Genomic DNA, 13,657 nt, shown 5'->3' with positions numbered 1-13,657 from the left:
TTCCCATCATTCCTCCCCCTTTTCTTTTCTTTTCTTTTCTTTTCTTTTCTTTTCTTTTCTTTTCTTTTCTTTTCTTTTCTTTTCTTTTCTTTTCCCTGTGCTCACACAAAATTCTATTTTGCCTAACATCCCTTGCACTGTGATTACTCTTTTTTACACAACTGTACCCTGATTACACTCCCATCTTGTACAACTGGACACAACCAGGGGCAGCCAAGTTAAGTTCCAATAGAAACCCCTTACATCCTTTAGTGATTTTGATTACATTACCCAATAGGCAAATAATTTTGATCAGATTATTTCTCTGCCTGCTGCCTGTAGCAGTCCCTTATAGACCATTTATGTGGGAAAAGGGCCCATTTACCCTCAGAATAGCTGTAAAGGCTTCTGGGGACAGAAGCACAGTGGTGGTAGTAGCCACTCTACCTGACCCCCTTGGATAATTTAATGACCAAGCTTCCATCCCATGTGTCTGCACAGAGTTGCACATACAGTTACATTGATAGTGAAGTGAGCTGTAGCTCATAGTGAAGTGAGCTGTAGCTCACGAAAGCTCATGCTCAAATAAATTGGTTAGTCTCTAAGGTGCCACAAGTACTCCTCTTCTCTTTGCGAATACAGACTAACACGGCTGTTACTCTGAAACCAATTGATATAACTAGGTTTTATCATTAAACAAAAACTTCCTTCTTGTAACACCACAAATGTTACTCTTTTAACATCTTCACAACAGTTACCTTTTACCATTTCCACAAGTCCCAAATGTTTACTTTCCTCCAAACCCTGTATTATCAATTTTTGCAAAAGGTATTTCTTACTTTTTATTCACTTTTTAAAATCACTTACTCCTACATTTAGTTCTTTAAGGTAGTGCAATTTGTCTGTAAAAACTTAGCCACCAAGTACAATTATTGCCACACAGCTGCCTTAACCTGTGCTCTCTTTACCTTGAGACTGTTCAAAGAGGCAGTAAAACATTTGTCTCCATGGATGCCCATGGATCTTTTACTCCAAAAAATTTTCCAGTGGAATACAGCAGCCCTCCCTCATACTTTGTCCAAAATAACCCAAAACATCTCACATAAGTATACAAAGTACCCTCCATTAAAACTTCAGAAAAACAAAAGTTTGGAAAGGCAGGGGGAGAGGAGTGGGAAGAGGTGGAAAGAAGACAGAAAAGAAGAAAAGGACATAGTTAGCTCTGAGCCAAGAGCAGGCTCCCTGGGTTGAAACAGTTGGGAACCCTTTCCCCAGGTTCTCATTCTGGCTCTGGGAGAAGAGTGGGAGTTGTTACCTGCTCCTGCAAACCTGCCATTTTGCACTTTGAAAATTGGAATTGCACTTTTTTTTCCCTTCCCCTTCTTTCTCTCCACTCCCCCAGGACCAAGTCCCAGCTCCGGTCTCTAAAGGTGGTCTGTTAACTCTGCTTTTGACCCTAAACCCTGTTGTGCCAAATCATCTTTAACCACCCCTAACTAATTTACAACCCTTCAGCAGCCCTTGCTGAAGCAGCACCAAACTTGAAAGATTCCTGGCAGCTTCCCATAATGCTGCCCTTACTTCAAACCTCCCACAAGCAGACTGAAGTGCCTCCTTTCCCTGGAAGGCATCCAGTCCCCATGGGCAGGGACCTTCTTCCACTGACCATATACCTAAGGACAGTGGGCTCCTCAGCCACCCCCCATCCCTCTGGGTCTCCTAACACTTCCTCCATTTCCTTTTTCATCTCATCCCAGGTTGACCCCTGCACCTGGTATGGGCCCTGGTTCTTCTTTATCCATTTATCCAAAAAATCCTTTACCCTGGCTTGCCAGAACCCACAACTACCATCACGAGAGTTCGCGATACCCCCTCCAAGCAGCTGCGCGGACTGTTGGGGAGGGGGACTTACAGGCTGCCACTCACCTATCCAATGCGATACATCCGAGTCACGGCACCAAGATGTTAGGGCCTTGTTCCTTCACCCACTCACTTCCCTGGTCCTTCTCACATGAACAGAGAGCAACAATACCCGAAGTCCAAAGGTGCAAACAATTCAATGTTTATTGGGGTGAACTTCCAGCAAGCATGATTCCAGGTTCCTTCCTTAGTGTCCCCATTCCCAGCTATGACACCACAGAGCCTTACTTGTGTCCATGTTCCCATTCCCCCCCCCTTTAGCAAAACATGATTCCAATTTTCCCACACCCATTCCCTGTTCTCATTCCTCCTCTTACTTCCTATTGACTGCAGACTATATAGTAAAACCTGAGTTCTGCTTAGCTATACCTTAACCAATCATTTTCCTGAAATTTAACTAACCGATCCTAATCATGTTACAATATGTTATTTAATCAATTATATCCCACCACCTTCATTAGTTTACACCCAGCAAAATTGATTCTACAGCAGACAGAAACAATCACAGAACCAGACAGAGATTATACCGACAAACAATAGGGAAATGGGGACTATAGTGATAGAACAACACAGAAATGAGGATTTCACATCCCAGCTAGGGATAAGTGAGTTCTTGCCAGACAGGATGTTATCAAACTAAGTTTCCTTTTACATTTTCTAGGCACTTCCCTTTCTCTGGAGGTGATAGGCACTATCAGGACAGGATTGTATCCTAACAGCCCCATAGCACCTTCTTTCAATGTGACTAGTTTGGAATGTGAGGAGGTGACCGGTCGCTTCCCAGCTTATGGCTGCCTCTGTGGCTTAGCCAAAGGCCTTAGCCTAAGAACAGGGCCTCAGACTGTCACAGGGAGAGAAGGCCCTTACACCGGCAGACAGTGATTTTGGTTCTTTCCTTTATACCTCTATCACTAGCTAAGTGATAAGAATACACCTACATTCTTAGAGTCTAGGCCTTTACAGACAGGCCTGCATATCTGTATCCTAACAGAGGCCATTAAATTTCACCCAGTTACCCCAGTACTCAGCCCCAAGACTTCTCTGTGACTAAAGCCTGGTCCACACAGATTTTACAGCATAGAATAATAGAGGGTTGGAAGGGGCCACAAGGGCAGGATTTGTTGGATTTGTTGTGTCTAAACCATCCCATACAGATGGCTTCCCAGCCTCCTTTGGAAAACCTCCAGCAAAGGAGGTGCTAGGAACCCTCAAGATATCTGTTCTATTGTCCTCCTGTTCTTACAGTTAGGAAGTTTTTACTGAAATTTCATCTAAATCTGTTCTGCTGTAGTTTGAACCCATCGCCTCTTCTCCTGTCCTCTCTGGCAGGGGGGGACAACTTTTCCCCATCTTTTTTATAGCAGCTTTTCATGTATTTGAAGACTGCTACCATGTCCCCACTTAATCTCCTCTTTTCCAAACTAAACATACCCAGTTCCTTCAGCCTTTGTCGTATCCTCCCATCCCTTTGATCATTGTTGCCGCTTGCCTCTGGATCCTTTCCAGTTTCTCTGCATCCTTCCTATACGTTGGTGACCGAATGCATGCCTCTGAGAGATGTAGCTGTAGCTGTATCATCCTAACCCCGGTGTAGACAGTATGAGGTAGACGGAAGAATTCGTCCGTCGACCTTGCTGCCACCTCTCGGGGAGGCAGATTACTTTGCTGCCGGGAGAGCCCCTCCTGTCAGTGCAAGTAGCGTTTACATTGAAGCACCTCTGAAGCCCCTCTGTGGCGTTTTCAGTGTAGACAAGCCCTCAAGCAGCTCTCCCAGAAAAGCATCCAGTCTGTCTCTGCAGACACACAGAGTTGGAGAATCAACCTTTTCCCTTCACACTTTGTTCCAGAGGTTAATCACTCTCAGTGCTAAACATTTGTCCCTTATTTCCAACTGGATTTCTTCTGGCTTCAGCTTCCAGCTGTTGGCTTTTGCTCTGCCATTCTCTGCTAGACTACAGAGCCCGTTATTACTCTTTAATATAAATATATTAAACTCTTTAAGTCTCTCATACTGTCTGGCATTTTCTCCAGGCTTGAATCATTTTTGTGGCTCTTTTGTGCATCGTCTCCAATTTTTCAACATCCTTTTTCAAATGTGGACCCTGGGCCTGGACGCAGTCGGTTTTACCAATGCTGTGTGCAGAGGTAAAATCCTTCCATTGCTTCAACTCATCCTTGCTTATTCATCCAAGGATCACATCCGTGCTTTTGGACACAGTATCGCACAGGGAGCTCACCATGAGATGTGTCCAAAGCGACCTCTAAATCCTTTTCAGAGTCACTGTGTTCTAGATCATAGTGCCCTAATCTGTGGGTAGGGCCTGCATTCCCTGTTCCAGAATGATAATGGAGCATTATTTATAGTCATCGACTTTTGTTTTAAGTAATCCCACACCAGTGTTTCCATTGATTCCTAATGTTGTCTAAGTTTTTTTTAAACATTCCCTTTATATTTTTATCGTTTATGTTTAACACAAAACTGCCCTGTATTTGCCTTTTTTTTTCTTTTGGCTCTGCTGCTGCCTGATTGCGTACTTCTGGTTCCGAATGAGATGTGTGGATATCTGGTGTTTGTAACTCTATGGTTCTACTGTAGATGCTCTTTCACATCCTCCTTGACTGCTAATGGACTGGAAAGTATTTTAACATCTCATGTGATATGAGTACCTTATACTGCTTCTTTCAATTTCCATAACTTCCAATTTGTATTGTTTTTTATCTTTTTTTCCCTTTTCCCCATTTATTGCTTTTTCTCCCCTAATTTTTGCCTTCACTTTGCCACAAACCGCGTTTTTAGCCAAAGTTGTCCACTTTCTTAAATGTGGAATCTTCTTAAAGAACTGCCAATTTTCACTCAGATTTCTGTCTAAATTATTCCTCCCAAAAAGCTTTGCTGAGAATTTCTTCAGCTTTGTGGAATAAACCTTTTTGAAGCACTAAGCCCAGGTCTACACGTGGCGGGAGGGTGGGGGGGGAGAATTGATCTAAGATACGCAACTTTAGCTATGAGAATAGCGTAGCTGAATTCGATGTACCTAGATCAACTTACCGCGACATCTTCATGGTGGAGAGTCAACTGCTCCCGTTCCCCTGTCGACTCCGCCTGCACCTCTCGACGCGGTGGAGTACAGGAGTCGACTGGAGAGCACTTGGGGATCAATTTATCATGCCTAGACGAGACACGATAAATCAACCCCTGATAGATCAATCTCACAGTGTCGATCCCCGCCATAATGTAGACCTGCACTAAGTATCTACAGATATTACTGGTTGGGAACTGTTCTCTGTTCATTTGAATATAATCACTTCCATTCTTTATTTTGTTCTCCTCTATCATATGCCCCCTTATTTGTCCCTTCTCTTAACTAAACCATCCTGGGCATTTGAATCTGTCCGCATATGGCTTCCTCCCCTGTCTCAGCTATCCCCTTTACATCTGCTATATGCTTTATAGAGACTGAATGATGCCCAGGTCTTTTCTCGGAGATGTGTTCCAGCTGGGATGCTTCCCCAGAACATGTTTGGCAAAGGTTTAGATTTTTCCCATTCTCACATTTTGAACAACTGGGTGAATGGGGAACTCCCTACAGCACAGACTCTCTAGCCTGGGTTTCATTGCCTGAATGAACAATGATGGATAACCAGTATCCAAACTCATGTTTCCTGATGGAGCCTATTAAGTTTTCCCAGACAACAAAGTGTAGAATTACTGATGCATGGAGGACCATAAAACATGGAATTGGCATTAGTAGGGCCAGTTGTTCATAATTAATTTCTCTGAAATTATGAAATAATGAAAGTGTCATTTTTCATTGTGTGAAGGGCAACCAATCTGCTTCACCCATGAGAACAGCCCTCAGTAGTGCATGTAGTGTCTCATAATAACATTATCTCTCCAGCCAGGTATTTGTACTGCAACCATCACCCTTGACCCTGGGCACATACAGGAAGTCATGGGAACGTACGATACATGCAGGTGACACCATTCTTCATCAGAGTTGGACACCTTCGCCCCTCCTCCATGTCAGATTCCAACAGAACCGACTTCATCAACCCCTCCACCTTCATCCTGCTGGGCATTCCTGGCCTGGAGGAAGCCCATGTCTGGATCTCCATCCCCTTCTGCACCATGTACACCATAACCATCCTAGGGAACATCACCATCCTCTACATTGTGAAGAGGGAGCCAAGCCTCCATTGGCCCATGTACTATTTCCTCTGCATGCTGGCTGTCACTGACCTGGTCCTGTCCACGTCCATCCTGCCCAAAGTGCTGAGCATCTTCTGGTTCAAATCCAGGGAGATCAATTTCAGTGCCTGCCTCACCCAGCTGTACTTGATTCACTGCTTCATAGTGGTGGAGTCTGGAATCCTCGTGGCCATGGCTTTTGATCGCTACGTGGCCATCTGCCATCCCCTGAGACATTCCACCATTTTGACAAACCCCGTTGTGACCAAGATTGGCCTGACTGTGGTACTGCGTGGCAGTATGCTCGTACTGCCCTGTGTCTTGCTGGCAAGGCAGTGGCCATATTGCAGAACCAACATCATCCCACACACACACTGTGAGCACATGGCTGTGGTGAAGCTGGCCTGTGCTGACATCCGTGTCAGTAGTTACTACGGTGTCTCTGTGGCAATCTTGGTGATGGGTCTGGATGCGCTTTTTATCACCGTGTCCTATATCCAAATCCTCAGGGCCATCTTCAGTCTCCCCACAAAGGACGCCCGACTGAAGACTTTTGGGACTTGCATCTCCCATCTCTGTACCATCTTAGTCTTTTACATCTCAGCTCTCTTTGCCTCCCTCACATACCGGTTTGGCCAGAATGTGGACCTTCATGTCCACGTTCTCATTGCCAATGTCTACTTCCTGGTGCCCTCCATGCTAAACCCCATCATCTACGGAGTGAGGACCAAACAGATCAGGAACAGGCTGCTACGGCTCTTTACTCATGAAGGGATCTAAAATTTTCTTCTGATGCTCTGGCTCTCACACCGAGTTCAATGAAGATCTGGAAGGTGACATGGTGCTGGGCCGTACCCTGTCCTGACCTTACTGTGAGTGGTCAATGTGACAAACTGATAACTTGATCCCTGAAGCCCTGCCCTCTGCCCAACCTCTTTCCCCAAGGTCCCACCCTTGTTCCACATCTTCCCGCAAGGCCCCACCCACTTTTGTGACTCTTCCCCCAAGGTACTGCCCTTGTCATTCACTCCTCTCCTCCCCTCTCCCCATCCCTTGCTGGATCATCTCCACCTCCCTCTGCTCTGGGGTTAGGATGGGAGCTGCTGCAACCTGACAAGGAGCCTGCAAGTGAGTGTAGCCAGGACACACAGTTGGGGCTGACAGCTATATAAGGGAGTGAGTGACATCATCTTGTGTTCTTCTTTCATCACCCAAGAAGACTCCTGGAAACACCTGAGAAACAAAGACTGAAATGGGGGAAGTGCTGGACCCAGGCTAAAGGGATTTTTAGCCTGTGAATGGAACACCTGGGGCTTCCAAACTGTAAAGCAAGGGGAGCTGGCCCCATAAGCATCTGCTGCCTACTTGTATCATCTCTTAGGGTGAGAATAGGTTATTTATAACTAATCTGTTTAGCATTTTAAATTTAGTTTCTGTATTTTGTTTATTTTCTAGGTAATCTGCTTTAATCTCTTTTCTATCCCTTATAATCACTTAAAATCTATCTTTTGTAGTTAATAAATTTGTTTTACTTTATCTAAACCAGTGTGGGAGTCATAATTCAGAGACAAAAGGCTGCTATATATTCCTCAACATATTGAGAGTGGGGGCAAATTTTATGAGCTTGCAATGTACAATTCCCTGTGCAAGCCAAGATCGTATAATTTTGGGTTTATACTCCAGAGGGGGCTTGTGCCTGAGAAGCTGGAAGGTGCCCTAGGTTCAGCCTTCCCAGGCAGGAGCTGGTCAGAGAGCCTGTCTACGTGTGACAGCTCGGTGTGTCCCTACCCATAAGTATGCTGGTGAAAGTGCAGGCTGAAGCCTGGAGGACTTTACAGCTAGCCTCAGCAGTACAGTAAGAAGGAGCCCAGGCTGAGAGTTGGGATCAGGATTCTGAGGCAGGCGGGGGATATTGTGCATCATACAGCTTGTGGGCCCTAAAGTTCAGCTACAAAGCCCTGAGCGAAGAGACCATCGTGTGGCTTATGTCTTTAGCATTCAGCTCCCTTCAGTTCCTCCTAGTTGGGGGCTTGAAGCAGGCAGGATCCCTTCAAAGGGGACGGGCTGGGAGCCGTTTGTCCTGAGCCAGGCTTCGGGAGCAAGGCAAGGGATCAATTTGGAAGCTAGGAGGACAACAGCTGAGAGAGGTTGAAGGATAAGCCCGAGCTTTAGTTGGGAAGCCAGGATGCTGGGCAGAGGCTGGGGTGGCTGCAGTAGCTGATAATGAGGGAGATAAGTGGCACAACTTCCATTCATCCGCTATTTACACACCTACAGGGCACCACATCTGGAACTACAGGGCACCCATTTCCCAGGGGCTGAAGCTGAGTCTAACATACGCTCTGCATGACGCTTTTGATCTCTATATCTGGAACCTCTTTAGCTAGGCTGTTAGGCAGCATTTGTGACAGGGTCCTCCCGGGGTTCCATCTGGAACTGGGATACCACTCAGCCCCCTGACTCACCAGCCTGGGCTCCCTCTAACACTGTACTGCTGTAACAACCTACAAAGATTTCCACTCTGCACTTTCACCAGCATACATACAGGTAGGAACACACCCAGATGCAGTTACAAGGAGACTCTGACCAGCCCCTGTATGGGAAAGCTTCTCCCAGCTCCTCAGGCACACCCCCTCCTCTGGAGTAAAAACCCAAAATTATACCGTCTTGCGCTGCATGGGAAACCATATGGCGTAAACTCATGACAGTTGTCACCTCCTTCAATGTGGAGAGGAATATGGAACAATGTTTTGGTCCTGAATTTTGATACAGCAAACTAAGTTTATTAATTACAAAATATAGACTTTAAGATATTTTAGTGACAGCAAACAGATCCAAACAGATTAACTAGCAAATAAGCAAAAACCACAAACTAAGCTTAATATACTAAACAGATTGGATAAGAATACCAATTTCTCACCCTAAGAAATTATACAAGAAGGCTGCAGATTCTTAAGAGGCCAGCTGCCCTTGCTTTACAGCTTGGAAGCCCCAGGTGTTCCATTCACGGGCTAAACATCCCTTTAGCCTGGATCCAGCACTTCCCCCAGTTCAGTCTTTGTTCCTTGGGTGTTTCCAGAAGTCTTCGTGGGTGGGGAGAGAAGAACACCACATGATGTCACTCCCTGCCTTATACAGCTTTTGCATATGGTGGGAACCCTTTGTTTCAAAGCTTAGTTCCCAGACTGGTCTGTGAAAAGACACTGACATCTGAAGATGCAGTCTAGAGACATGTGGTCACATCACATGTCTTTGTAGAGTCATAGCAGCCATTAATTCAAGGCTGCCGGGAAGGCTCCCCAGGTGGGGGATAAGCTTCTCCTAAGGCCTATTGTTGTTTCCTAATGGCCCATTGCCCTGAATAGGCCCTTCCCACCCAGCTATCTAGACTGAATACGTCTTGTCTAGTGGGTGTTACCCAGGTGTAGTTCCATTTCAAATACAGATACATAGCCAATATTCATAACATCTCACACAAAAATGATACACGCATGCAAATAGGATAATCATATTCAGCAAATCATAGCTTTTCCAATGGAATACCACATGACTTATCTTGCATAAAATGCATTATAATTATGTCATAATCACGTCATAGTAATATCACTGTGGAGAATATGGGGTGCAGCGTCACAGCATTATCCTCGTGTCATGGACTGACTGAGCCATGTGCAGCGATCAAGTGATTGACCCAAAACCACACAATGAGTCAGTGGCAGAGCTGAGAACAGTGAATCCTGATCCCCCACCCCACCCCAGCACCATTGCTCTGGCCATGAACTTCCATAGCTCCCCTGGGTTTTATTAGACACACTGAGGCTATTTGTGTGTCGTGATCAATGGAGTTGCCGTCCTTCTTAAACAGGAGGAATTTATTAAAGAAGCAGCTAAAAACTACAGCCACAAAACAGGTTTCCACACAGTTCAGTCTTCAGCCTTGTCTTGCTTGTTTACCAGGGACCACACACTGCCTGGAACTCTACACAGTGCCTAAAGGCAAACAATGTGCTGCAAGGAACCCAATCACTGCAGCATGTGACTCTGCAGCTCTAATTAGGGCTTTTGGGTGGCAGCCCACTGGAAATAATAACTAGTCACCTGCATTTCATACGTGGAGAGGCTATGATTGAGAGCGAGGAAGCGACTTGCCCAAGGTCACCCAGCTAATCCATAGAGCTGGGACTCTACACTTCTCATTCACTGGTCTCTACTGACACTTTATCTCTCGTTAAATGATTTGGGCCAAATCCTCAGCTGGTGCAAGTGGGTGCTGTTATCGCTTTGAGGGTTGACAGGTCCTTGTCCCCAGGTCAGGCCCAGTATTATTCAAATTATTCTATAGTTGGGACCCCCGATGTGCACAGTAACAACATTCATGTGATACAAACTCTTTATATTTACAAATATGGCTTATTAATACATTTAGCACAGTCACAAACACCCCAGCTTAGTAAGATAGAGATATTACAGAATGTACATCTGCACAACCATATACTCACACCATCCCTTGTAGAACAACCTGAAGTATTCGCCATCATCTTCCTCATCACCTTTCCCATCATCACTAGTGGCCATCCTTCTGGCCCCTCCCAAGGTCCACATCTCCTTCTCCTACTGCCCCTAGGCTGGGATGCCACTTTTATTATATGTTATGCTGACGCCGTTATGTTTGATGCATATTCCATAGGGATCATTCCCCTTTTCCTTATTTGTATTTCCTCACCTTATTAATGTTGGAGTGTCTTTTTCCTACAAGTTAGCATATCAATGATCTCAACTTATTATCATAGAAGTCAATTTGTTACCATGGCCTTTTTGTGGTTAGGTGTCACATTTGTTATTTCTGTCCTAACTGGTTATTTCAGGTTTTTCCAAGTTGTGGTCTACCTGTTATGTTTAAAAGGGTCAGAAATTAGGAAAGCCCCTTTGCCAACCTGTTTTAACACATTGTATGTGGAATTTATGCTTTAGCTTATATATCTAGGTGAAAGGTCCCAAACAAATGTGGCCAACTTTTGTTATCTAGGTGAAAGGTCCCAGACAGATGTATGCTAACTTTACCTTAGCTCAGCATAGAGGATGTGGCCTATAAGTCCCTTGCCTTACAGAGAAACTACTTTAATATAAATCTATTATAACCTATTATGATAAAACAAATAATCAAGAACATAAGGCAATAAGAAATCCATAAGGAAAGATATAGGCAAGCAAGCATGTGAGCCCTATAGGCTACAGTGCAGCCCCAATGAACTCAAGGGAGGTCTCCTGAAATAGAGAAACGTCTGTGTGCATGGACTGTACAAGCCAGGCTGAGAGAAACTATGGAAGGGATTGGCAGCTAGGGACTTGTGGACTATGTTCTTGGCTCAACACACTTCTATTTCTGCTGCCTCGGTTTCCCCATCTGTAAAAAGGGGATACCCCCTGGGAGTAGTGAGCAATAGTCTGTGAAGCACCTGTCATTGGTGTCCATGTGTCTCCGTGCCTCAATGGGACACCAGTGAGGATGCCAAAGTCAGGACAAACTGCTGAGAAATCAGGGAAACTCACCCCACACTGGTGGTTGTTCTATCATTAGATTATACCAAGCCAGTAACAAACATAAACTTCTTTTTCACCACACTGGTTATCTAGAAGCCAGAAATACAGTCTCCCGAGGCATCCCAACCTTTGGCTCACCACATGGACACTGGACTCAATGATGAGCAGTCAGTGAAAACCAATTTCACCGCATATAGGGTCCTTCTACTCTCAAGGGACCAGCCACTTTACCCAATAATCCCGCTGCTGCCAACTAAAAGTTTAATAAGAAAAGAAAAGAAGAGTTATAAATGGTTAATAGATCAGATACAGCCAAGTGATTTTTAATGTTCAGAGATATGGATCACAGAAGTACAGAAATAACTTCTAGCTTGCAAAAGTCTGTCTGGAAAGCAGGTTGGGAGTCATCAGTCCATGTTCAAAGCTTCTTTGTTCTAAACCCAGTGCATGAGATGGAGATGTCTCAGGGGTCTGTCTATCTATATTTTCAGTCCTCTGAATGGAATTTTACAGTCCCAAACAAAGCCCCCACAAGGTGCCTGGAAAATTACTGGCCCAAATGGGAGTCCAGGGTCACATGAGCATACCCCATGTCCTTACAATGCTTTGATTTCTCACACGGGCAACCATTGACCATATGCTTGCAGAGGCGAGTTTCTTCTATGGATCATTGTGAGAACTAAGTGTCGTTGTTGGCCCTCAACACATAGGTGCCTGGCCGTATCCACCTGGGGGTGTTACCCAGGAATACAACACACGTGTAAGATACCTGTACATAGCCAATATACATAACTTCAAACACAAAGATTAAACTGGATAATCCTATTTAGCAAACCATAACTTTCTCAGGGGCACCTGACATGACATGCTTTGTACAAGATTTGTTGCAATTGCATAACCGTGGTAACAACAATGATAAAAATGGTCATATTCAATCATACAGCATCACGCCGTGTTCTCCTCCCACAATGGTGCTACAGCCGCTAGCCACCTAAGGAAGGGGCATTGCCCAGGTTTGAGCAGGGCAAGCAGCTGGGACACAAGAGCCACTGGAGGACGGGAAGAGCAAATAAAAACCTCCTTTGCTGCAGGAAGCCTGGTCCTTTTACAAATAAAGGAGGAAGGAGTTCTTTGAAAGTGAGAGATGGACCTCCGGGACCTTGGCTGTTTCCTCCAAGCATCGCCAGCCAGCCCCCTTGGCTTCGAACAACTAAAGCATCTTCCAGAAAGGTGCCCAGGACTAGAGCCACAAAGGCACTCGGGTAAATACTGAACATAGGCGCCAATGCCAGGGGCACCATTTCAGATTTTGGGGGAGGGAGTGGGGGGGACAACTTAACCAAGATTCCTGGGGTTATTTTCTACCGCATCAATAGTCCACAGTCACTTAAAAACTAGCCGCAAAGTATCCCAATCTATTTATTAAACATTTTTTTAATTAAACGATGGATGTCAACAGCATATAGAGCTATAACAAAGAAATCTTGGCAGCCAAATGGTACAAATTGTTCAGAGTGGCTTAGGTTTATGTTCACTGATGGGTTTATACAAATCATTATGATAAACAGAAAGGATTGAGTTGGAAGGAGGTGTCCGGTGTGTTGCTGTAAAGGATTTGAGAAAGTAAACATCCCCTCCAGGAAATTCACTGATCGTACTCAAGTTTGTGAGACTCTGCCACCCTCAGATATGTTAAACGGGAAGTACAACAGGAGATCAGAATATTTACCAGCTGGAAGAGGAGATACAGCAGAAAGCTTCAAAATGGCTGCTTGAGGGTAGCAGGTGAGGGGCAGCAGCTCCTCAAAAGGTATCTGGGAAAAAGAAGTGCAACCCCACTCTGGGGAGATGTGGTAAAATCCAGGCATTCACAGAGGAATCGGTGTTTCTGTGTCAAAGCAGATGGGCCTGACCCAAAGCCCATTGTAGGCAAAGGAAAGACTCCCACAGAAAAGGGAGACTAAATGGCCACAGTGAGGTATTGCCACTCACTGCAAAATTAGAGAGTTGGAAAAAATTGGAAAGTTT

General features: G+C 45.0%; 1 protein-coding gene across 1 annotated transcript; it reads left to right on the top strand.

The window, feature by feature from the left end:
- Nucleotides 1-5,920: 5,920 nt before the first annotated feature.
- On the top strand, nucleotides 5,921-6,868 carry LOC311514603 (olfactory receptor 52M1-like; the record flags this gene model as incomplete). Its single annotated transcript, XM_084617169.1, has 1 exon — nucleotides 5,921-6,868. The coding sequence occupies one exon, from the start codon at nucleotides 5,921-5,923 to the stop codon at nucleotides 6,866-6,868; it is 948 nt and encodes a 315-aa protein (XP_084473295.1).
- Between the last annotated feature and the right edge of the window lie 6,789 nt (nucleotides 6,869-13,657).

This window comes from Lepidochelys olivacea (assembly GCF_965140295.1).
Source record: "Lepidochelys olivacea isolate rLepOli2 genome assembly, chromosome: 1".
Classification (NCBI taxonomy): Eukaryota; Metazoa; Chordata; order Testudines; family Cheloniidae; genus Lepidochelys; species Lepidochelys olivacea.
This window is presented reverse-complemented; position numbering and strand designations above follow the sequence as displayed.